The 26664-nt window shown below is 36.7% G+C and overlaps 1 protein-coding gene across 1 annotated transcript in view; it reads right to left on the bottom strand.

The window, feature by feature from the left end:
- The window catches only part of PLXDC2 (plexin domain containing 2), a 247461-nt gene that overhangs the window by 38577 nt on the left and 182220 nt on the right, over positions 1-26664 (bottom strand). The window contains exons 7-9 of the mRNA XM_085050565.1: positions 20935-21034; positions 12062-12157; positions 11065-11146 (exon numbers count right to left, since the gene is read on the bottom strand). Of these exons, the coding sequence (XP_084906691.1) occupies positions 11065-11146; positions 12062-12157; positions 20935-21034 (278 nt within the window). The remainder of the gene's footprint in view (positions 1-11064; positions 11147-12061; positions 12158-20934; positions 21035-26664) is intronic.

The raw sequence follows: 26664 nt of genomic DNA on the forward strand, positions 1-26664 counted from the left end.
CTTAGGACTATAAAAAAATAATTAATTTCATCAGGAGCAGCTTATTTATATACTTGGCTCGGAAACTGCTGTTGTAGGACCTAACAGGTCTTCAGAAGCTAAGTCTAATTTTGTTTTTTTTCCCTTTAAATTCCATATTAGAAATCTGAAAGGTTTTTTTCTCTCCAAAGTAAAAACACATATTCTGCTATATGTGAGTAGTGAGCATGAACTATTTCAGAATCCACCATTTTCATTAGTGGAAGACAGACAGCTCACTTGTGACTCTTCCAGTAGCACAGGAATAGTAGTTAGCATAAAACAGTATATAGAACTACACATGATAGTCAACAGAGAGAGAACTGGATAAAAAATGAGTAGTTTAGCAAATAAAGATAACACTTGCAAATTAATGTTAGTCAGGTTAAGGAAAATGTAGCAAATTTCAGAGGTGTGAAAAAGATATAAATTGGCACTTTACTCACACAAGAAGTGGAAGAAACAGCCTGAGTGTCAAGAAGATAACCTAAGTAAAAACTGTGCTGGAGACTCAATGATAAATTAATATCTCATTGGTTTTTGTTACCATACATTATAGTGAGACAACCAATGAGAAGTTTGAGACCCTAACTGCATTCCTCTGCCTTCACATGGGCTCATCCAGCAGTGGTTCCTATCTGAAGATGTCAAAAGCTTTTTTTCCCTATGGGGTAACTTCCATCTCAGTATTTTTTAGGCAGTTTTCTGTTTAAGTAACAATCCTAGTTTTTCTATTTTTTCTCATTTGTGTTCTGTATTCATCTATTATAATTTACCTCTAGTTTATATTTCACATTTCATGTACTATGAAAATTATCATTCTAACCCCTTTACATTACAATTCATTTAATTAAGTGTTGTTAAGTATAAATCTTTTAATTTGTCATCAGGAAAGTCTGTTTTATTTGAAATTTGAATTTGAATGTCCCTTGCATTCTTTGGACTATACAATTAAAGCCCAATAGTTATGGTAAATAACCATTTAAGATGTTTATTTGTGAATCAGACAATCCATAGTATCTTGGATAGGATACTCAAGAGAGAGATAGCCTATCACACAGAAAATGATGACTAAAAGCCTGAATCAAGTTTCTTAAAATGTCTAGGATATGTATAAATTGCATCCTAAGGCATCGGTGGAACCCTTTCATGGGTGAGTGTTACCTTTCACCAATAAAACAAGAATTGTTTGAATTCAAACTTAGCTATCAATGTAAGAAATGTACAGAAAAAAATGAAACCAAACCAAAAGGAATTTTGGTCTGCAATGTGACTGAATGTGACATAGTTCTGTCAGAAAAAACCCAAAGTTTAATCTCAGAGTCAATGCCTCTGTAACAGAGCATGGCAATACCCACTGGAATGGCTATCACAGTCAGGATAAACAAACAATGAGGAATTAAGTCTGTACTCAGCTCTCTTGTGATTTGAAGGATTTATGACTGGCACAGAAGTTGCAGCTCTAGATATAAATGGTTCATCAAAGACTGAGGTGAGCTTTGTCTTATTGTTCTAATGCACTAAGTGAAGAACAAAATGTTATATTATGTAAAAGAATTGCAACAGAGTTTCTATGGAAAAAAATTGCACTACTACCTATTTTTCTAGTGTTTTGTCATTACAGTGTCTTAGGTGCTTCTGTGAATTTAAACATGGAAATGAAATACAGATGCTGTCACCTTCTTTCTAAATTAATCAGCAAAAGTAAATATTCTCCAAGGTATATATAACAGGTGGATGTCTTCTATCCCTCCTCTCAATGGGATTGAAGTGGTGAACTGTCCTCTGTATGTTTGATAAATACTTCCTGCATTTATAGCAAAACACCTCAGGAATGTCATATATTTGATAGTAGACCTACATGAGACAGACTTTACATTAAGGTCTTAGAACAGTCCAGTCAGTGGCCCTTTCTGTATTAACTATGACATCTATGTCTTGTCCAAGCTGTGTTGCAAAATTGGATATCACAGAAACCTGCAGAGTGGATAATGAACAGAGTCTCTAAGCTCCAGAAGACACAGCAACAACTCTGGCAAAAGATGTCACTGTAAACATCTAGCTAGTGAAACTAAAGTCAAATTTTGAAAGGCAAATGATATTGTAAGAAACAGGGATATCCAATATTAATAGCCTGATATACAATATTAATAGCCTGAGTGAGTGGCTGAAATTAATCACTGTGTTTACATCTAGATTAAGAATCTTCAAAATGCTTCCCTATCTTCAGATCCAGGGTTTCATAGAAAATATTTTAACAGAAAAACTAGGATTTCAGAATAATGAGATTTGTAGCAATCTTCTGCTCCTTCTCTAGAGATAATTTAAAGTTCTATAACCTAGCCCTGAACTTCTTAAAAATCTGCATCAGATATGAGCGTAGCTGCTGTCCTCATGCTCTTCTGAGTTATTCAGGAAAACAAAGCAAGGTATGCATATGTATGACTAATGCTGCAGCTGCAAGAAAACTGGCTAGATTCTGTATGAAAGCAGGATTAAAACTGAATTAGTTAGATATCAAATCTATTAATATTAGGATCAGGATAATTTTATGGAGCTGCTGAGAACATCAATGAATACACTGCAGAAGAATGTGGGGAGAAAAGAAACTGGGGGAATGAATGGTCTTGCACTGACTTGTACTGAGCTCCTGAGAACTAGTGCATGTTCACTGGGCTTCTGTGCAGAGACTGAGCTTTTTAGGATTAATAGTATTAATCATAGGAATTATTCCAGACAATCTGTGCTCAAGGGAATTACAGAAATTCCACAATAATTCGATTGACTCCACCTACTATCAAATTCCACAAACTCACCAAACATGTAGAGAGGCCAGTAATCTGCTATTTATCCATGGGAGATTCTCAGTGAATAGCAAATTCCTCTGGCTGCAGGCTAGCTTTCAATAAAAACAGGTTGAGAGCTCAGGATCATCTATGTTCCTTAACAGTACTTTCCAATGTACTGTTATGTACATTTTACTGATATGTACATCTTAACCATAGTTTTTAAGTGTACCTTCAGGGTCACCGAAGCTTCCATTCCTCTCTAAACAGAACTGCCATCCCACTTGAGAATACCTATTACTATAATCTTGTGAGGCTTTTTTCATCAAACAATATCGAGCTCATTCTGGTTTGAGAAAATACTTTGTTCATTAAACACTTTTGTGCCACTGTCTTTTCTTGCCTAAGTCCCACCAGGCTTGCCATGCATACAAAATTCTCAATTATTGCATGCTAATTTCCTAACAGTTTCTTGCAGTGCATGAGGGCAAATTAGCTTGTCAAATTAAGAGCAAGCACCTTGGAAAGTATTTGAAGAAGTTGGGTGTGGACCAATTTTGTGCTCAATAAAATATGGATCTACTTACTGTATCATTCCTATCAGTAATGTATCAGGGCTGACAAATTTACACTTTCATTCTTGATACATTTATTGCACTTGATTACAAAGATCAATTGCTGTCTCAATGCAACTCAATGCAAAAAATATGTTGCATTTTAGTCAGAGCAAATTCTGACAAAGGGCCATAATTTCTGATTCTCAGGTTTGCAATATGATTGCTGCGTAATTGCAAAAGAAACAAAACACAGGTTAGAAAAACAGTACTGCCATTACTTTTCATTTATCACAGGGTAAATTTGACCTAATGCAATAATCTGGTTAAGACCCAGCTGTTAGGACTCAGCTATGTTTTCATATAAAACCACTCCAGCATAAAGAACTGCTGCAGTGATATACAAACATCCAGAATCTGGGCACATTTATTTTGCTTTGTCTGAAGCAGGTGTATGATGAGAAAATTCATGAAGACACATGGATAGAATGGAATATATTAAACAGAATACACTATATTTTAAACCTCTAGCCCTTCAAAAGCATCTAAAATGAGATTTTCCTTGTAATTTGTATATGAAACTATTACATTGATTGGATTATATATGCTCCCTCTGGTGGTTTATTTAATCCATAGAAATGCCTTATTTTTTTTTAGTTTGTAATTCAATGGCTAAAATACTGTGCCCAATTCTGTAATAACAGCACACGACTGTCAGTTAAATAATGTTTGGATGAAAAAACCCTGTATATAAATCAGAAGTCTTCCTCCCATCCTTTAATTTGCAATTGAACAATGAAATAAATTTTAAAAAAAGAAAAGAAAAAAAAAAGAAACCTCAAGTAGTTAAAATGAGAAACTATTGAAAAGTGAGCATTTTGAACCAAACTTGACGACTTATGATGGAGTGATAACATCAGTGGACAAGGGAAGGTCAAAGGATGTTGCTTATATCTGGAATTCTGTGAGGTCTCTGACACAGTCCCCCACAGTATTCCCCTCTAAATTGGAGAAATACAGAGCTGGTGGCTGGATGGTGCAGTGGATGAGGAATTGGGGAGATGTTTGCATCTAGAAAGTAGTGGTCAAAGGATCAATGTCCTGATGGAGATCAGGGACAAGTGATCCTTCAGGGGTTTGTACTGTACTGGGACCAGTGCTGCTTCAGATCTTCATCGATGACACAGACAATGGCACTGAGGGCACCCTCAGCAAGTTTGCAGATGACACCTGAGTGCCATCATCATCAGCTGAGTGATGTGGTTTGCCTTTCCCTGCTCTCCAGGGGAATCTACAACCTTAGCTGTGGTATCAGCTATCCAATAAAAGCTGAGGAAAGTGTAGATATCAAACAGTAAGCTATGTGTTTCTTATTTGGATTTATTTATTTTCTTTTGTAAATCCAGAGGGTTCTGTAGTCAGACAGAACAGTAATTATTTTTATGGTTTTTTTATAATTCTTTATGGAAGGTGCTTTGCTCAGCTAATAAATATTTTAGATTGTATAAGACTGTTACTTATACCAGAATATTTGAATCAACACCTCTTTTATGAAAACAGTCTTGTCAATAGGGACATACAGAACAACAAACAAAAAACCTAATCCTTTTCTTCTCTCTGATATTAAAAATTTCCAGACACAAACTCACATTTGAAAGTTAATTAAACATGTTTCCAATTTCCTTTTAAAAGAAGAATGAACAAACAGACATTTCAAACTAGCCCAGAAGTTCATAAGACAAGTAATAGACATTCTTTTTTATCTCAATTATCGTAAAGGCACTTGGGAAAACTGCCACTTCATTGTTCAACTGCAACAGGCTTTCTTAAAAACTGCAGGTGCCTAAAGATTCTTCCTTCCCCACCTTCCAGCTAATCAGCATGGAATGCAAAATAACTTGTTCCTTTATTACCTGCTTAGATGCGAATAATGATTATCATAATAAAAGATTAGAAGTATCAAGCCTTAAATCACATTATTGCTACTATTCCCAGACACATTTCTGATTTTTCTTTTTGCTCAGAACACATCCCATAAACCTCTGCCATAACTTTATCACTTACACAACTAGCACACAGATTACGCGTTGAATTAAAAGGCATCACAAATGGGATTCTTTAATTTTTTTTAGCTCAGGATTGCTTTAAGAGTATAAGAAGCTTTGAGAGCTGTGCATATACACATGGGCAGTATGACTCTGGCTAAAGTGCATGGAACGTCCTGGCTCATCACTGCACTCAGAAAGTCCTGGAATTCATTCAGTCTGTTTCAGAGCATTTTTCAAGCTGGGGGTTTGCACTCTATGGGTCAATCCCATCAACTGGTAGATTTCAAACCAGATCATTCAATGCATACTCTGGAAAACAGTGACTCTTAAGGATAAGAGTGCAAAATCTCACTTTTCTGTCCCAGGAAAGTCATCAGCAGGGCTACCTGGAGAGCAGTGCCAGGAGCTAATCCTGAGTCTCCAGGCAGCCAGTGCCTGAGGATGGTGGAGCTGGTCTGAGCTGGAGCCATGCAAGGAAGTTTCAGTGCTCAGGCTTACACACCCCCACCTCTCATGGGCCACCCTTCAGGGGTGACTTGTTTTCAGAGGACCCATGTTCACTTATCTCCTGTGCCTCTGGTGGTTCTCTGATCACTGACAGACTGCTGTGGAAAGGCAGTGTAACCCTTACTGAGTAGAGGAGCTTCATGGGGCTCCCATGGGAGATTTCACTGCTGAGCCCTGCTTAGACTCATCTGAAGTCTTTCCTTGCACAGTGTTGGATCCTTAGAGATTTTTTGGTCCTAGATACCTAAATCCAGAATCTGGTAAAAAGATGCTTTTAGTACTGCTCTCCTATTCTGTATTCCCTTGCAAACCTAAGTGAGTCTACCAGAAAAACATCCTTTTGGATCTAGCTGTTAGGCTTTTGGGTGCCCTTGGCATAAAGCAGACAAGTTTGAGGATTAAAAAATTGAATATAGGTACCAACAGTGACAGCTGAGTAAAGTTATCATCTAAATTGTTTACAGCTCTTGCCCTTGGTATTACAGTGCTCCAGTTCCCTACCTTCAGTGTCGTGGTGATGGTACCACACCAAACCTGACTGAGGTTGCAGATATTGGGAGGTGCATTTATTCTGTATTAATGAAGTATGAGACATTCAAAGCCTGAGTCTCCAGCATGCACAGATTGCAAGAATGTGCTCTTTGTCTGCTTACTTCTGAACACACAGAAATACCAGTTTTATTTTGCTGCTCAAATCTGAGAATTTCCTGAAGCTCATCAAAATAAAAGCATCAATATCTAGAGAATCTTTATTATTGGACAACTAACTTGAAATATTTTTAAGGGAACTCACTATTTCAGTATATGCAAGCAAGTTTTAAAAACTGAAACTATAAAATAACAGCAAGGTTGTCTTAAAGCTTCCAAAAACTTTCCTAGAAAATGACATCTCTAACATGCAAGCTATACCAGGTGCCTAGAGTATATAAACATTTTCAGAAGCATAAGAAGATGATATAAACAAATCTAACATTAATGAATTCTCCCAATTTGTACATGTCAGGAAGTCAGAGATAATGAAGGGCAAATGATCCAAGTTTCAGCCACAGGAGACTACCACGGGACAGATGCTGAAGTGTTTCTGGCATTTTATAGACATGGATACTTTTGTTGGAGAAAGTTATAATGCCATCTTAGCTTACATATTTATAGTTAATCTCCTTTTGAACAGTTTTACTTATGAAACAGTTATGAAATATACATAGCTCAAAAAAAAGAAGAGATCCTAGGGGGATCCTCCATCTGCTGAAGTCAAAGGAAAATGATGTGGCTTTGCTTCAGTCATGATAAAATTGTATGACACACATCATATTGGATTTCACAGTGGATAGTTTGATGACCCTTTATGAAACGGCTAATGGTGATTCAAGCCTATAAAGAGTGCAGGAATAGAGGATTTGGCCCTGAATCACATACAAAATAAACCTGCATCTCCAACCACTGCACAGAGTTTGCACAGCAGCTCGGCTGAAGCTACAGGCTGGAAAAAAACACTGTTGCAGGATAAATCTATTTTCATTCCAACACAGGTTGCCCACATGGGGGAGTACAATTTTTCTGCAATGGTTCTGCTGGTCAATTTTCCCTTGGGCAGTTACAGGTTTTACATAAACTTTTTTATTCCCCCAAAAACTATGCTTTGCTGAATGAACGATTCAATATGAAGATTAAGTATTATGCAAGGAAAAAAACAACAACAAACATACGCAAGATCGTGGTCCTGGTAGTAAGGTTGCTCTGGCTAAATGGGGTAATAAGTTCCTGAGAAAAAAGGTTTTCAGAATTGGTATACAGTTGTGTTTCCCAACGGACATGTGTATGCTTGTTACCGACATGGAAGTCTGTCTGCTCAAGAAGATCTCACTTTGCAGCACCAAAGTACTGCTGTGGCACCATGGAAAGAACATCCCTGTGTGTCCCAGGCATTTCTGACCCTCACTACCTATCAGTCCCCTTGGAAGCAAACAGCCATCCTCCCTCTGCAGAAATCTGAGCTCTAGGTCATTCAGTAGATTATCGATACACTGAAAACCACTCACTGCCAGTCCAAAGCCTTCTTTGGGCTTCTGCAAAAAAGACAAACTGGCTTCCCCACTCTCAGATATGCCTACAGCAAGAGAGACAGGTTTGGTTCCTCACCTCTTGGACCAGTGTGTCCAGTCAGATTTGCAACTGAGAAGCATTACTCAGGCATTACTCCTACTTCAAAACCACTTATGAGCAGTCATTTGAAAGTGGGCTGCAAATATTAATTTTCTTTGTCCTCTAGGCACCTCTGAAATGTCTAAGTTAATACTTCACTTAATGCTTTGCCCTTGTTTTTTCAAGCTGATTTTATCCTACTGCAGCAGAGCAATGTATATCATAACAGGAGATAAAAGTCTCCATTGATTTACAAGGCTGCTGAGTGAAGAGCAGTGACACACAGAAAAAGCTGGTAGGAATGAACAACTTTCCATCCTTTATGATTTTTAACCAGGCTATTAGATTTTCTTGTTGAGGAAATGCTTCTTTATCACATGCAAAAAGATCGTTTTAATACAGAAAATTTATTTCTGAAGGAAACAAAACCAAAATGATTCTTAGCACTCTCCTTTGATCCAGACAGTGCCCCTGAGAATGGAATAGGATTTTTTCACTTGTATCTCTCTAAAATAAATATACATACTGAAAAAGAGCAAGGTAAAAGAAGAGAGGCACTGGACTAGAAGGCCAGAGAGAGTATCCAGAACTGGTAGAAAATTTTCAAAGCTGAGACAGAATGACTCCTCATCACAATAATCCTGCAGTGTAACCAAATAAATGTTCAGTTTTCACATTTTGGAAAGCAAGTTACCACTTTTAAAAAAACCGTTAACAATTTATTATTTCAGGCCTGTTTCTCTGGTGAGATGAAATAGTTGAAATTGCTCATTTCAGAAAGAAATGTGGAAGAGTGGCCAAGAAAGTTAATGAGGCTTGTGCCAGACATCATCACCAAAGCCATGTTTCTAGAGGAAACAGCAGGTTAACAAATTAGGTGTAAAATCTGGTGTAAGATGTTTGGGGACTGGACCACAGCCTCTGTGGGCAAGTCCTAGATGAAAAAAACCACAAAGAAACTGATCTGATCTCACCGCTGGCCCTGCTTTGAGTGTCAGGTTAGTCTAAATGACCTTTGGAGCATCCTTCCATTCTGAGCTATTTTATGACTCTATTCACAATTCTCCATTTGCTAAAACCTGACTGAACATTGTTCATTTAATAGATAAAAATTTGATGGTATGATTGTTTTTAAAATACTGAAAATCCCGTGTAGAAGCATATTCTTAGTTTCCTTTTCTGGATCCATCCTTTTTCTAAGGAATCCTCTCCAGTTCCTGCTTTTGTTGGTAGTTAAACAATGTCCTAAGACAGCCTGCATGAAGTGACAGTCTCACTACTCTCAGAATGGGCTAATCAATAGCAGTAAAGCTACTCAGTCTATCTGCTGCAGCTTGTCAAAGGCATAGCCGTGCTGCAGAGTGGAGACAGCTGTTTTTGGGAAACAGTGCAGCACTGCATCACAGTAAGCTCATCTTTGACTGCAGTGTGATCTCCACAGGCAAAACAAAGAGCAAGGTTTTCTTCATTCAAACTTTAATTGAATAGAAACAGATGCATTCAAACTGTATATTTCTCAGCAGTAAATAACACCGTGCCAGTTGTGAGGGAACAGCCACAAATTCTCCTAAATGAGCAGAAGGAAACACAGTGTGACTACATGCTTGGTTCTGCTCCTGCTAAAGGTGAAGGACAAAACTTAGCTCTCCACACAAACTTGTGCCTTAGTGAGCAAAACAGATTTTCCAGCAATTTCAGAACTCAGGAAGCTCAGGTCTTTAGAAACTACAGAGAAACACAAAGGATCTGAAAGTTTGCCTGTTCTTCACAAGAGGTCAGAACTTTACAGTATAATTGAGTTTAACCTAACAGAAATGAGAATATTTGGCCAGAAAACAACAGGCCTTGCTCAAACCAAAGCCAAAGGAAACTCAGTGCTACAGCATCTATTGATGGAAGGAGAATCAAGCAATGCTGAAAGTGAGGAATTGGCTAAAGCAACCAAGAACTGTTCATGCTTGCTTGGAACAGTTTTCTAGAAGTATCCTTATTCTTCAAGAGGTTTGGTATGTTTTCTATTACATGATTTTTCTTAGCTCTAACTCTACTGAAAAGGCTCTTGCAAGGCAAATGTGGAACAGTTACATTTTAAGTGACTTACTACAGGAGTTGCAGCTTAAGAAAACATAAAAAATGACCCAAATTTCCTAATTCTGTGCCATGTTCTTCAGCTATTTACCACTTCTTCAACTTGGTGTCAAATTATTGCACTATTTTAGAATGTTAATTACCTTTTCTTTGTTCAGTATACAACCATTTCATACACAGTATTTCTGAACATAATCACTAGAGTTGAAAAGCACAGCAACAATAAATATCCATTATGATACTGCATTTTATTTCAGAGAACTGGTGAAATTCTTGCCATGAAGGTCAGTGAAAGTCAGTGAGCGAAAAACTTTTCAGAAAGCTACAGCTGCAGTTTCCATCCTGCTGGCTGCTCTCCAGCTGCTCCACAGTCTAAATCACTCCTGCCACAGACTTGCCTATCCTTGTCAATGGGGCAGTGAGAGGCTGAGGAGACCCAATGCACCCACTAAGCATATTGTCAGGTTAAAAAGGAAAATACTCTGACTTTAGACGTGTTGGTCTCCCTACTGTTAACAAGAAAGTCTTTACAGTTACATTAACACCCTGCTTCACCATGGGGTTAAATTATTTTTGATGAAGCCAGGAATGTAGGGAGAAAATATGATTTTTGTAATGATTTCTTGTTCTTGTTCTATTTCAAAAGGATTTGAAGGTATGACTGAAGAAATAAGAGCAAGGGCTTAGCTCCCCAGTCAACTGTTTTGACTGTTCTTGCCTAGTTGTTGAAGTGAAATGTGACGATGACGCGATGCTGGTGATCTCGACTGAGGTTTATGTTCATGTGAATGCATATATAGAAACCCAAATATAACAACTTTTAGTATTGAATAACCTGCAAGCAATGGTTTTGGATATACTTTGAGCACAGCTGCATACCCACACCAAAAAAAAAAAGAAAAGAAAAATTCTTTTCTTTACCTTTGGAGTTTACTGCACCAGCTGCAGTTGAAACCTATCTGGGCAGTGACACAGGGACCACAGCTGGTAAACTGGAGACAAGCTGGCATGTAAATAAACAAACAACAATTATTACATTAGTCTCAAATATATTTCACGTAAAAAGCACAAAAGAAGAATACATCTTCTGATAATATATATATTTAGAAAATCAACAGGTTCACTCATATCCAAATTAAGACCCTGAACCCAGCCTATTACAATGGTTTGCACAACTGCATGCACAAAAGTACAATTCATCTGTGGTATTCCATTTGTAAATGTATTCGTTCTTCCACATCTGTTCATTCAGCTTCATTCCTGAATTTTTATCTTTTGCTCAATATTAAGTATTTCCTTAAATCTCTTTCTTCCCTAGCTCCAGTGTTCTTTGGTGTTGTTAACATTCAGACATAAGCAGATAATAAAACGGAAAGAAAGATGGGCCAGAACTATAACTGGATTGAAAAAAAAAAAAGACGAAATAGATGTTTCTATTCTTTTTACAGTAGTACAGCCGGCATTTTAAACCTGAGATTTCTAAACAATGTCTTTCTTCTTTGGAAAGAAGAGCCAGATGAACTGCAAAATATTTGGAGTCATATTTTTGGGGATATTCCTTTGTGATGTTACGCAGAGTACACAGAAGAATCCATGTCTGCATTGCAAACATGAAAACTGTTCCTTTTTTTCTTGAGGAAACACATTTAAAGGCAATATAATAATTCTGAAAAAATGATTTGGCACAAATTTCATTCAAAACCTACTGGGAGCTATATACCTACAAACTAACTTGAGATACATGAGGATGCACTGGATAATGCATCATCCATATGGGAGTCTAAGAGAGGATAAGTGAATCTTTTCATTATTCCAGTCCACACATAAAACAAAATATTTGAAATTGTGTATGTGTTGCTGGGAGGGAGAGGGAGATGCTTCCTAGATCTGGCTCCTGCTTATGTAATGTTTTACTTACTCGGAAGAGGTATCATTTCGACGGCTGAGAGATTGGTAATCTTTGACATCTGTAGCTCCACCCTGTGGTATTCATAAATTGTTCTTCTGCGAACATCTGACAGGAGAGAAAAGAAGAAATCACATTTTCCTATTTTGCAGTCTTTACTTTGTGAAAAGTAATGAAGGTAATGAATGCACACTGTTCCTTAGGTGCACATATTGCAACAGTTTTTCTCAAGAATATATTTTTAACTTTAAAAATCCCAAAATAACATGTAAACCTGTAAAAGATGACAGAATATGTACTTCTCCTAGCAAAGAATTATGAAAATGCTGAATGTGCTCCCAAGCATCTTAGTCATTGATTTAGGCAGAAATTCTAGAGTGTACTCTGTCAGACATCTTACGGTGTTTTTCAAATGTTTGCTTTCTGAAGATATTTCTCAGCTTAGACACTTGAGAGAAATGCTTTATATGCTCACTTTGTCAGTTCTTGCCAAGATGTGCAAACAAAACTGATTTTACTGCCTAATCAAATTTGTTAGCTACAAGATGGCTAACATCTAAATGTACTAGACTATATTCTCTTAACATTATATTAAAGAAGACAAGTCTTCCTAAACAGCAAATGTTATGCATAATCTTTACACAAGCTGACTGCACCTGAGTTTCTCAAAGCAGAAATTCAATATAGTCAATGAACTATTCTTAAGGGCTTTGAACTCACAAGCAACTGTAAGACCCAAGCACAAGAGAGACGTGAAAAAACCATGTTATTTCCCAGAACAATATCCTGGAATGTGTTCTGAAAATTCCAGATTTTATGTGTACAGTTGCAACACAGACTGGTGAGCTTGTATATTTGCAAGTTAAAAGTACAACCTGTAACACCAATCTGACATAAAAATGACAAATTTCTGGTGTGCTAGTTTAATACTTAAGTTCTTTTTGAAGGAGTGCTAAACTAACTGAAATTGAAGCTAAATACAATCATCACTGACCCTGTGCAGTCATTTCAGAGAGGAATAAAGGTTTACATACAAAGGACTAACAGGTTACCCAGGTCAATGACCAGTCTGACTCTACATGCAACAGAAGAAAAGTGACTTGTAGACAGTCACAAACTCAATCTTAGGAGGTCTCCTGTGTTGCCAGTCCTGTATGGATTAGGACACACCTTGTTGCTTGAGGAAACAGCTTTTCTGCCCTCCCTTGTCTCATTTGCTCTCAGGGACAAGTAGGCAGTATCTTGTTTTCAGACAATAATGTTTCTATTTTGCTCCAAATCAGCACCATTGCCATCAACTTCTTGCGATTTATTTGAAACTTTGCCATAACTTCACCCCTCCTGATAGCAGATTTCTCTTTCGGAATGAAATGAACCTATAATTGAACTAATTTTATGTTTTACCTACAAAGCCATTCTGACTAGTTAAAAAATGGATATGGCAGGTGCCAAAGTTTACCCCAATAAATGCCTTAGCCATGTCCTTCAAACCCACTGGACAGAAAGAGTTTTCAGGACCAAACTAACTGTGTGTTGGTGTAGGGAAAATCTCCTGCCAGCTGCCAGAGGTTTATGCTCCCAGGATGGTCAATCTCATAAAAGCCAAATCAGAATGATTGTAAAATGTCTTTGAAATGAGCTCCTGCCAGTGCTGAAGGCTGTAATTTGTTTCCACAGAAACTTGTAACATTCTGTCAAAAAAAAAAAGCAAGTGAATTCATAAATTCAAATGGTGGGTGTTGGCACTATTGGAACTGCATCTCATCAGTACTGGTACAGACTGGCATGCTATAATCCTGTTAATGCTGAACCTTTCCTAACAGGCTCTTTACAGGCTTACAAGAAATAAGGAGCTTCTGGCTTTCAAAAGACTCTGTAAGTCAGGGCATAGGCACTTTTACCTCACTCAGTGCATGAAATTTCTGAAAAACACTACTTTAAAGAGAATTGTGTTATCAAAAAAACCCCAAAAACCTAATCATGCATATTTCAGCGTGACTGTTGATCCCATTAAATCCCACTGCCTGACAGACTCAAATTTGATCTTTTTCTTCAGAAAGATGACTGTGTCAACCACAGGTGGTGAGTTTGCATATGAGACATCTATCTAATGGAATAAACTTAAGCACAGAGAGGTATTTGCATAGTCACCTTCTAACATCTTTGTGTATACTTGCAGACAGGTGGTTGGAAACAGGAGCATTCAAATTTATCTTCCTGGTTAGGCTAGATTCTTTGGAAAGTATGGTTTAAAAATGCCATGCTTAGATCCTCAAAATGCACTTTTCTCTCCCTATTTAGAATTCTGAGCCTGCTCCCCTTAACAAAACTGGCTAAAAAAGCTAAACTCAACAGGATAAACAGAAAAATGAATATTTTTCCCTGATGCTTTCCCCCTCAACCTCTTCACATGCTCCTGCTTCAACCCAGAACACACATTGCCTTCCATTCAAGTGGAACTTTTTCTTTTTTGTCTTAGGCTGTATATTTAGCTCTTTCACAAAAAAATACTAGTGCAGAATAACAAAGAGCTGATGAGCTCACCTATACCTCAGTATAAACCTTAACATGACAAGAACTAGTGAAATAATTTGATGCAGTAACAGATATTTAAGCATTGTGTGCAGGTACTAATGCAAGAAACAATACATCAGGTCCAGCAGGACTTTTTGTATGCTTTTGAAGTACCATTACTGGTTCTGAATTTCAGAAAATATGTGTATATTCTTCTCCTAGCCATGAAAATATTTTATATTTTTATAAGTCTGAGTTTCTCAACAACACTTTTTCACTGAATAGCATAATTTTAATATATTTTTCCATAGCAGACTATATATTTTGTATTTGGTTTAATTCACAGCATGGTTCAAATTGTTCTTTGGTTTGTTTTCATGGTATGTACTTGTGCTGTCTTTGAACACAAGGCCAAAGGTACAGTCCCAGCTGAAAATCCTGAAGAAAACACCAGCTACTTGAGGTAAGAACACTCCTCAGTGACCCAGAGAGACAACATGGGGGTCAGAAGGCCATTGGAAAGAATCCTTTCAAGGGATTAAGCAGTATATTGTTAAATTATAGATGTGCAAGATTTTGGTGCGACAAAATACTTCTATGTCGTTTTATCACAGTAGCATTAAACTAAATAATGGAACATAAGTATTCTATGAAACAGAACTGCAAGAGTTTACTAAATGTACTTGATGGGGAGAGTGCTCTGGAGAGGGACCAGTGCCAGCAGAGCACCAGTGACTTCTTAACATGTCTGAAGGGTCAGCGGCTCATAACAGAACATTCTAAATATGTGTCTGACAGATGCATAATATCTCTGTATCTTTCCCATTACATAATCACTTTTCCTCTTACACCATTCCTCAGCTAAAAAACTGCAATACAGTGAAATGTGAAAATACTTGAGAAGTCATCCAGAGTTTTTAAATTATATATTCGCATAAATAAAGACCTTTGTCAGTGAAAGATTTCTGGGGAATTGAGATTGGACATATACCCAGAAATAACTGCTAAACAAGGTCATATGTATTCACACAGCTGTACTTTCACTTTTAAACCTCGCTGAGAGAAAAAACACAAACGGTAAGAGAGTGCATTTGATTATGCAGAAGTCAAATTGAAATAAACAATTTATGAAACATACCCAGAAAGCTGCAAGCAATTTGTGGAAAATATAAGGCATAGAAAAGTGTGGGGCACAGATGCTGTGCTATACAGCTACTGAGTTTGCTTGACAGGGACTTTGTTTAACATCACTGGCTGAATAAAATCTGTCAGCCTGGTATGTCTGATTGCTGTCACCACAATAGGTAAAGGAATCAGAATGTCAGAGCAATCCAATCTTTGTTTTTAACAGCTTTATTTTGCTCAACTTATCAATATTAACTAATTAATTTTTGAGGCATTGACACTGGGACCAAATACCAATGCCTGTAATCCAGACACTACCACAGTTGCTGTTGGTCACTGAATATTACACATATCTGAATCTAGACAAAAATTCAGATTCCTGAACTATAATAATTTTATTATTCTCTAAAAACTTACTAAAAAAAAAATCTTTCTGAACTTGGGAGCTGCAGCTCAAAGCCATATAATCTGTGAACAAGCAAACCAGTAAAAATACCTTCTTTAGGAACAGTGTACTAAAAGCTGTTCTGCCCCAATGCTCTATGCCTACCACACATCATTTACTTTGAAACTCTCCATGTCCTTCCAGATTTGCCCCAATACCTGATGGCAGCTAAGGAGCTCTTAGTACGGCATGGAGGTGTGAAAATTTTGCTTTACTCTCCAGTCCCACCATGCACCAAACTGCCTCACTCTGAGATCTGTCTGTGTCCAGTTATGAGAATATTTTAAACTTTGATCCATTTTTACCAGTCCCTGAATAACTGTCATGCTGCCAAAGACCAAGAGCATGCTCCTGAATCAGACACCTAGTGCAAGGAACCCAGCTGCCTGGATAAAGCCTTTTGGACCAGCAGACAAACACTGGAGCAGCTGGCTCTGTGGGATTAGTTACACCAGTGGAAAGAAGAATAAATACTGTGATTTTAGAGTGATAACTTTGAGGCCTTCTTTGCACAGAGGTAAATCATAGCACTTCCAGTAAGGCAGCAGGAAATCAAGCTGCGATTTCCCAAGTGGTGCTGCACCTTCCTATAACAGATATCAGAGCATAAATGGCAATGATCTTTTACCCTTCAGGAAGGTAATCCTAAGGTTCTTTCAGGGGTTCCACTGCTGTAAACAAAGGGGTGAGACATCTTCAGCAAACATTTACAACATGGAGAGTTGTCACTTAATTAAATGCTTGAGTTACACTACATATTGAGTGACACTAATTGCACTGAAAATGGAATATTAGTAACACACAGCTCAGCTACAGCTTCATTTTTGTATAAAATGTTTTGAATAATTTCAGTGAGATTAAACGTTAAGTTGTAAAGGCACGGATTTCCTAAAAGAGCTGCATCTGATACAGTAGAGGCTAAGATCATGGAGAAGTAGGTCTCCTTGTGGAGACAAACCTACTATTCATTATCTCTAAGTGCAAGACTAGCAATTCACTGTGTAGATCCCCTGAATTTGACACTGTCATTTTACCAGTGGATTGCATGGTTTTCTGGAAAACAAACACAGTATGGGAACGCTCTCTGGTGGGCTTTTTATTGCTAAAATACAAAAGTGGGTTGCAGGAAATGCTTTTTCATTTCTTCTTACACAACAAAAAGCTAATTGAAAGACAAGAGGGAAAAGCAATGAAACAAAGGAGAGAAACACATTAACCCCAAACAAGCAGAAAAAGAGGGGAAGAAAGAAGTTAATCAAATTAAAGAGAGATCTTGGGAGTCTGCAGAAGGGAGAGCAAAGGACACCACAGGCAAATGAAAGAAGGAACAAGAACAGAATAGCAAGCATGGATGAGAAATAAGAATTTAAAGGCAACAGGTAAGAGAAGGTGGTTGCAATGGGAAAGGAACAAGGGTCCTGAAGTAGTGAAGGTGTTCAAAAAAGACTTGATGGAGGAATATGTAAAGGTCCCAGCTTCATCATCACAAAATGTGTTTCTAGCCGGAAGACATCCATGAAACATTCTGAGTGTCTTTGTTCCAAAAGGAAAAATAGTGTGCAAGTGTTCAGCCTGTCTGAAGAAAAAGAAATCAGGGAAGTTGCTCTAATTTACAAATCAGAAGCAGAGAATCAGAGAATCAGAACCTGGCTCACTTCATTTGAATTACCTGGAAAGAGCTGAAACTTTTCCTCTGAAATTAATCAAAAGACTTAATTTGCCATTTTGCTGTCATATAAATCTCAGAATTATTGGTTAACCTTGGCATCAAGCAGAAATTTACTTCCCTTCACAATTACCATTCATTCCAAAACACCTCTAGTGTATATACAGGCCTATCTATATCTGGGTATAAAATATAAAATAGTGGCCAATCTGCAATAACATAAGCTGAAAATAAAGACACAGCCTATATCCAAGAAGTAGTAGAAGGAAATATATCAAACAAAAAATAGGCAGAAAGCCACCAGCCAAAAATCTCCCATCTCCGTGCTCCAACTCTTAAAAGATAAGGTGAAAAAATGCATGTGCCTGTATTCTTTTAGGGGCAGATAAAAGGGGTATTACTGCAAAGTCTTTATATGTAGGAGTATATTAATAAAAATAGGTATGAAAGTCTCAAGGTCCTCCATTTAAAAAAATTCAGAAAATACTTCCTTTTAGCTCCTGGCTCTTCAAGAGGATACTTTTCAGCACTCATTAAAATGCACTTTTGAAATGAAGTGGCTGATCAAAAAGCATGTTTTTCTCTCCTCAGAACAAAATAGATTTGTCTGGCTTTTGAACTCACCTTTCAAAAGTATTAAAAAAGTTATTACCAATGTTTTGGACAGTACACCTGAAAAAAATCTGATAAATAGTTCTAAATCCTCTGAAATTGCTTTAATGAACGAGGTCTGTTATATTGAAATTTTAGAATACTGAGCATACAAAATGCACCAGAGACATTCAGCATTTTTAGAAATTGAGGGGATGTGTTTGTTCAAATAGGCTTGTGTTGCACTTAGTGCCTCTTTTCTTTTTAAATGCACAATATATATACAAAACTGACAGAGCTCAAACATAAAGCAGTAGGGTTTGGGGTGGTTCTTCTGTATTTTTTGAGGGGGATGGTTTTGGCTTTTTTTTCTTTCTTTTTTTAATAATTAGCCATGAACATAAAGGGAGACTGGGTTCTTTTGATGGAAAAATCTTTGCTAAAGTGGTAAGCTAGAACATGTAGTTATACTTCTTTGCCTTCTTTTGGGACAAACAACAATGTATATTCTTTCATTGTCCTGAGAAGCTAGCAAATAAAGTAAAACAACTATTTTGTCACTTTTTCAGTAATTGACTAGAGGCATAGCTGATTTAATGCCTCTGAAAAACAAGACTTCAAGAACATGCTTATTTTAAGAGCATCTGATACTGGCTGTCTATTGGCCAACATTATTTACCAGCTCTGTCAAGGTGCTATTATATTGCCTGTACACATCAATATAAACCTATTTCATTGAAAGCACAATACAGCTTCAGGAAAATCTACTCTGAAATGATGGTTCCCTTGATTAATATTAGCTCCAGTGTAAGATGCAATCTAGCAAAAATAATCATGAATTACCGCCATCCCCAGAACCAGCAGTTAGGGGGGAAAAGCAGTGCATTGTAAACAGCAATACATTAATAATGCTCTCAAGAGTGCTGCAGCAGTGGCACCCTTTATACTCCTTACCCACATTACAGTCACACTTCAGTCAGTAGAAAGTGTCATGTGACAAAAAAAATTATGATATGCTAAAACCAGAAGACTAGTAAGCAACTCTGCATTCATCAAAAGCAACATTATTTAGTGGTAGTAAAACAAGGTGCTTGTCTGAAATAATGCTACAGAAAGAAACATTCAGACTAGAATAAAGACTCACGTATTTTCCATACAAAATATGTAAATCTAATATAAGTCCTTCAGTGTTTGATTATGAACTTCTGAGGTTAAAAGACTTGCATCCTGTTGCATCTCTTGGATTGAATGTCTTTGTGACTATTATCATAAACCATTTGCATAAGTCAGTCAACTTAATTTCCACCTGAATCCATCTTTGGAGCTCTCACAAGCTAAAGATTCAGAAACATTCAGATCATTTGCTTGCAAATATCACTCATGTCACTGAAATTTGTTGCCTAGTTTCATTTGCTCTTAAACCCTCAAAACCAATCCATGCAACTATCACAGACATATCACAACTACCTGTCATACTTCAGGAACAAATTTCTTGTCCCTTAAGTGAAATCTAGGCATGCTAACGTCCTTCACACTTCTCTGAGCTCACAACAAATAACAGATGGTACTGAATTTTTCCATATTCCCCATGACAGGACATATAAGACATAGGATGGATGCTCCCTCATGTTAAAGACTGTTTCACATGTCTATATGTGATGAAGAAGTAGGATGAGCTGAGAGGACAATGGCACTTGCTATTTCCAGCCCCATATGCAGTCTGTCTTAAAGTTGGGCTGGATCAGGTCAGTCCTTGTGAGCACCACAGGTCTGCCAGAGTTCACTTTAGGAGAATTGGCCTGGTCTCAGTCCTACGATGCTGGGTCAAGCACAGCTCCTTCTACACCCTGCTAGTAGGGGTTCATTGAAAACGGCTTAGTAAATTTCCTCCAAATATGTAAGCAAACCCATAGACTTGGAAAGTAAACATATTCTCTAATGGCTAAAGAACCTCAAAGGGCTCTGTGCACAGTACATTAAAGCACTGAGAAAATCACACTTGATTTCCTACTATTTATTTTCAGTAAAGCCATACAAAGTATAACTAAAGCCAGAGAAAATGAAATGTCACCTGCAATATTGCTGCCATGGCTATGTGAGCTCAAGCTGTTACTTAATGACTACATCTCCTCCTCTCTTCCCTCACTAAAATGTGTGTATGAATTTGAAGTACAGAATAAAGTATCAAGAGCTTCCAGCCTGGATATTTCTAGATAGAGATGATTTTTCTGAACAGATTCCTTCTTCTTTACTATGGATATGAAAGCCTACTCCAAATAAAGTATCTTATGGAAAACCAAATTGTGTCAGTTGAGAGTTTAATTTGACATTATTTGACTGGCCATTTAATTTTATTTACTTAATTTATCAGCTAAAAAGAAACAATGACAGGAAAAGCCATATTGGGAATTATCAAGCAAATAAAATTACACTTGAATTAACAAGATGAAATTAGCTAAGTGATTTGTTGTGCAGCTAATCATCCTTGATGAAATCAGCTTATACTAATTTCTCAGCCATTTGCACCACTACAACTCTACATACTGGGAATTTGCTGGATCCTGTGCACGACCACAAATGCATCTGAAAGTCCCACTTTCACTGGGTGGTTGGTTGAACTGATCTGTGTCACAGCGACAGGAATCTGGAAGACAAAACAGGAAGATATTAATGAAATATTGAGCTAGAAAAAAAGACTAAAAATTAAAGCATTGCCATAATGAACTTTCTAACATTTAGAGTGTAAATTAAAAGTCAGAAATAAATATTTTATACAACATAGCACAATAGGGTCAAGAATTTTTTGAAGATAGAAATTACAGGTTTTAGCTTGTATTTTATCTCAGTTTGCTTTGCTTCTTATATCGTTTTCACATGAACTCTTAGAGGTGCAACAATTATCAGTGACAAAGTGGAAAAGGGTAGTAATTTCCAGTAATTTATCTCCCTCAACTGAAGAAACAGTGGCATCTTGTGCTAGTAATACTCAAGGAGGAGGAGGCAATACCTCCCCTCTACTATTGAACACAAAAACTGTGAAAGCTCTGCTTGGGATGAACATTTTAAAATTTTATGGCTCACTTAACTTGCACTGAAAACTGTGAATTTTTATCTGTACAGAGCTCTGACACAATGATACTAATATTTAATATGCTGTAGAATAGCAGGAAAATGATCAATGCTGTGGTAAATATGGAAAATTCCAGATGCTCAATTGCCAATATCTAGAGGAAGAAATAAAAAGATGTTGATAGTCACAGACAAATCCAGCTTTACATCACAGAGCTACTGACACTGAGCAACATGGTTGCATGAAAACAAATGTCAAGTTTTATTCTGTTCTTGCAACGAGATTGCAGCTTTGGCTGATACTTGTACAGATATAATAGGACTGAATTTTTTAAAGAATTTTGATTTAGTGACAAGTAGGATTTCTGCAATATTAATATAGTTAACTAGCTTGACTGATCACAAACAGCAGCCATCACTAAAGGAGCAGCTCAGACTGACAGTGTGTCTTTACAGCAACCAAAAGTTGTATCCAAGGCTGAGAAGGAAACATAAATTTACTGCCTGGCAGTTCTCCAGATGCCTCTAGCAGAGTAAAAGTAATGAAATGTTTGGATCAATTAGCAAGGTTGGACATTGCAAAAAAATGTGAAGATATAATGCAGACAGAAAACAATGCAAGGTAGAGTTTGGGGACCATGAGGTAGAAAACAGCAGTTCTGGAAAGGAATTCAGTATTGTAGTGGATGGAGAACTCCAGCAGCCAGAAGGGACATCTCAGCAAGAAAACTTAACTGTTATGATATTTTGTTACACAAACAGTGAAATATAGCCAAGATTTGGGTTGACCATTTTACTTACACCTGAAAATTAGATCATTGCTGATATATTACACAGATTTTTAGAGGACATATTTCTTAAAAAAATGCTGAAAAATTTAGAGAAGGATGATTGAAAGCATCATAAAAATATTTTGTGAACTTCTCCAGTTCTCAAATGTCATTCAGAGAAGTGTTACAGTGTTCTATCCATTTGACTTCTCAGTAAGATAATGAAAAGCTCGTTACATTACCAAGAGAAGTACGACGACAGAGAAACTACTGAAGGGCTAAAGAGTTTTTGGTTCCAGCACAGAAAGATATAATCAGAAATTGGAAACTTCCAGCAGGTACCTTCAGAGTAGAACAAGCCACATGTTTCTATGAGCAGTTATGACTTTCTGCCAGTTGCTGCTTTCAGATCACAGTTGGATATCTTATTTTTCAAAGCTGCCCTTCACTTAAACCAGAAATTTCTAGGCTGAAGACAGATATAACTGAATCATGTGTAAGAAACTGAGATACAAGGTGTTAGTTTACCTAACCCAAAAGCTTGCTCTGGCTTTACCTGTGTAAAACTACCAAAATCATACAGTTGACCAGTATTTTTCACATAGCAGAAAAATGCTGAAGTAAAAAGCTGGTTACACATCCAGCAACTGAGGATTCAGTTCTGCCTACATGTCAATTAATGGCATAATTTCTGGTATTTGAGTTAAGCATCAGTAGCGCTCTTTGGTGTTCCCAAAATACCTTTTATGTATGCTTTTTCCCAGTTACACTGGTAACTGTGTAGTAAAAGCTAAATTTGAGAACACTAACAGAAAAAGTAAGTTCTGGTGAACTAAACATTGTCACAAATTTCCATTCCTTTTACTTATTTTGGTGACTGGTTTTTTTAGGTGTTCTAGCATAAATGATCTAGTATAAAAAAGGCTTGTGGCATGTGACATAAAAACCAGAACTGGCTTGGAAATACTGCTAGCAATACATCAGCTTTAATTTGGCTTATATCAGCTGAGCTTTAATGCAGTTATTGGAGAATATGACAGAAGAAGGCCAAAAGCCATATTTTCAAATTCTTCAAAATAAAAGACTCACTAAGTTCAGAGTAATTCCATAAATTTTCCGCAGCATGAAAGCTTAAAAGAAATAAAGGAATTATTCATAGTCTCAGAATACTGGAAAGAAATGCTTACATTAACTATCAAAGAAACTGTCTTAAAGGATTTTGAGGAGGACACTCTAGACAAGCTATTGAAAATTAAGTTGGAAAAAACACTGATGAAGAGGATGCAATGACTTTCTCTTCAAAGTTAGAGAGGAAACACAGCAGATGAAGTAAGGACACAAAGTCTACTTGGAATTGGCATTAGTAGGTGTGTGACAAAATACGCTGGCAAAATTGTCATCTGAAGGCATAAATTGTGTCTGATGCATGAAAAGAATGATACTCATTTGTATTGTGTTAATGTAAATTAGGAGAAATTGCACTCAGGTCTTTTTGAAAAAGATTCCTTTATTTTAAGTCTAGTGACTTATCACATGATTTATTGTGAATTTTTCAATTATTGAACAATTTGCATCTTTCCCACAAAAATTATGAAAACAGCAAACTAATTACTCTTTTTGTTTTGTTTGTTTTTGTTTTATTTCTGAGGAGTGATGCGTTCTTGCAGTACTAATGCCACAAGTGAGTTTGTTTTGGTTTTGGCTTTTTTTTTAAAATAAATTTCTTTTCATTACATTCTGGTTCAGACCTTGAAAGTTAATAAAATTATGACTGACTCAGTGATATGTGGTACTAAGATAAGATGCAGTAGCCAAGTTGAACAGAAAATACAAAGAAAAACTTCAGGAGAAATTAGAAAAATTAGAAGCAGAAATAAGAATGAATTTTTCCAAAATCCCTGCAGGTGTCCACACTCCTGTGCTGGGCATTCTGGTGAGAATAGGGAACTTGCTGAATCTGTTCTAAAACAAGAAAGAAAGTAGTAGGGGCCAGTCTAACAAAAGAAGCAGCCAAAATTTGTTTCAGAAACAGGACTTAGAAGCAAGAGCTAGGCAAGCTTAGAAAAACCAAACATAGCCAGCTCTTCAAACTGAAGGGCAGCTTGTGTGAAACAACCATAAAGTCAGAAATGCAGTCAAAGTAGAAGCCAATCCAGAACCCAGGAACACTCTTTTTCTCCTGAAAAACTACAGTGTCATTATATCTTGTCAATATATGTATTTACAAGTATATTAATTGTTAAGGTGTGGGGAAAAAAATTGGTAACGTATGTACTGAGTGTTGTATTACAGGCAAAATCTTTTGCATGATATGCCAAGATAAAATCAGCTTTTACCATATGCTGGCTGATTAGGAAACATTCCCTTTTGAGAGAAGGCTTGTAGTAAATATTAAAATAATTTATGGAATATTACAGCAAAACATAGGTAGCAAGCAGATAGGTGCTGTCCTGAATTTCTCCCCTGAGTGGCAAGATATGTCATAACAGGCTGACATGTTAAATAGTTGAGCAGAGAGCTAGGAACATACAAGGCTTTTAGCTAGAATAATTCTAAACTGTCTATTAGCTCTACCACAGACAATATGATCTTTTGTGTTGTAAAAGTCACCAGTTAATGAATAAACTACCCACACTAGCACCAGGCCATTAATGTCTATATTTTGGATTATATACTTCAACAATAGGTAGAAGGGTATTTAAAATTTATGCTCAAATTTACATGTCATCTATTTATCTGTAATCTAGATAGTATTTTTCATCAGACTTCTCAAATTTTATTATTTTCTACTGTGAGGTCAGATCAGAATCTTATCCTTCAAAAACGAATAGCATCATGGCCACTAACCTTATTCTAAAGGAGGTGGTGAGCAGGATGCATTTACTGCCCCACTTCAAAACTGACTCAAAGATCAGAGCCAGAGTATTTTGCAAAATAATAATTAGGAACATAATAATAATGCTTCCATAGGGTTCTCATTGCCAGTTTCCTAAGCAGTAATTAATTGGTTCACAGGCTAAACTGCATGAGAATTAATCAGGAGTTTTAAATTGCATAAAATGATCACCCCAGAAATCAAAGATCATATTTCCATGCTCATATTTTTGATAATAAAAAAAGAGGGAAAGAAATGCCGAGCATGTATAGTGCAGGTTTGAATTCTTGCTACTGAAAACAGAGTATTTTCCTTCATGCCTATCAGGGGCATCAATTTTTTTTAAGTGCTAGCACTTAATAATTTTAATTCAATTCTGTCTCCCTTTAGAAAAGAAATTCATTCTATTGCAAGCCTCTTTTAGAATTATTTTCCAAATTCACATACTGGGCAATTTGAGCAAATATTTTAACTTTAATAATGATTTCTGGATGGTTACATAAATAGAGTCATTACTATTTAAATGAACAAAGAAAGCCTTTGCAAATGAAATTAAGAAAAATATCCTAAACAATTAAGAAGGCCTCTGGTACCTTTGCCTAATTTGTCCTGTATTAATCATGGACAAAAAAAGAAACCAAATATTACACTAAGGAACAGTAGCCCTAAACATTAATGGGAAAAGGCTATATAGAATAGTCATTTTGTTTAATGAATGTTTAAGAAATGAAACTCTTGAGAATTGAACTTCAGTGAAATTTAAAATAGAAGAAATGAGTATTCACTACTAATACATAAAAGTATACCTTTGACAGAATTTTTCTTTATTACTATGTTCTGATGGCTAGTTTGCACTGTAATTTATTTCATTGGTAGTAGAGGTGCACCAGAAAAATTTTCATGCCAGCTGATGTTTCCTGATATACTGAGTGTTTGCCAGGATCCTAAGAGTTGGTATAAGCAAAGGGATATTTAAAATGGAAGGTGCAAGCACTGTAAACAAAGTAAATTGCTAAAGAAATAAATATTTTACTTGCTATAGGACCTTGTTATATTTCAGATTGTTTTCACATTTTGAAAACTTGACTTTACAGCTCCTTCTCCTAACAATTAACTCTTCTGAAAGATATTCTGACATCTCCATATTTCTCTTTTCTGATGGTTCAGCTCCTTTTCAATTTTTTTTTTTTAATTTTGGATAAAAATTGGAAATTTCAGGCTGCTTCCTATTGGGAAAACAACAGAATTCAGAAGATTGGGCAGAGCAGCTCCGTTGGTATTCAGCAAACTTCTGCCAAGATCCTGTCTTGGTGGTCAACACCAGGTTTATGAGGCAGCAAATCTGATGTGGGAACAGGAAGGATGTGAAAAAGGGACTCTCAAATTATTTGAACAAATAAGACATAAAAGGTAAAATTTATCTAAAGTGCACAAAACATACAAGTCCCTAGTTGTATCTGCTTTAAATGTATAATCACAGTTATTTTAAAGGTAAACCCTTCTAGACAAATGCCTGGTGTTACTAATCCAGAGACCCTGTGGGATGCTTTATAAAGCCAC

Source organism: Lichenostomus cassidix, chromosome 2 (assembly GCF_008360975.1).
Source record: "Lichenostomus cassidix isolate B80296 chromosome 2, HeHo_3.0, whole genome shotgun sequence".
In the NCBI taxonomy this organism is placed as follows: domain Eukaryota; kingdom Metazoa; phylum Chordata; class Aves; order Passeriformes; family Meliphagidae; genus Lichenostomus; species Lichenostomus cassidix.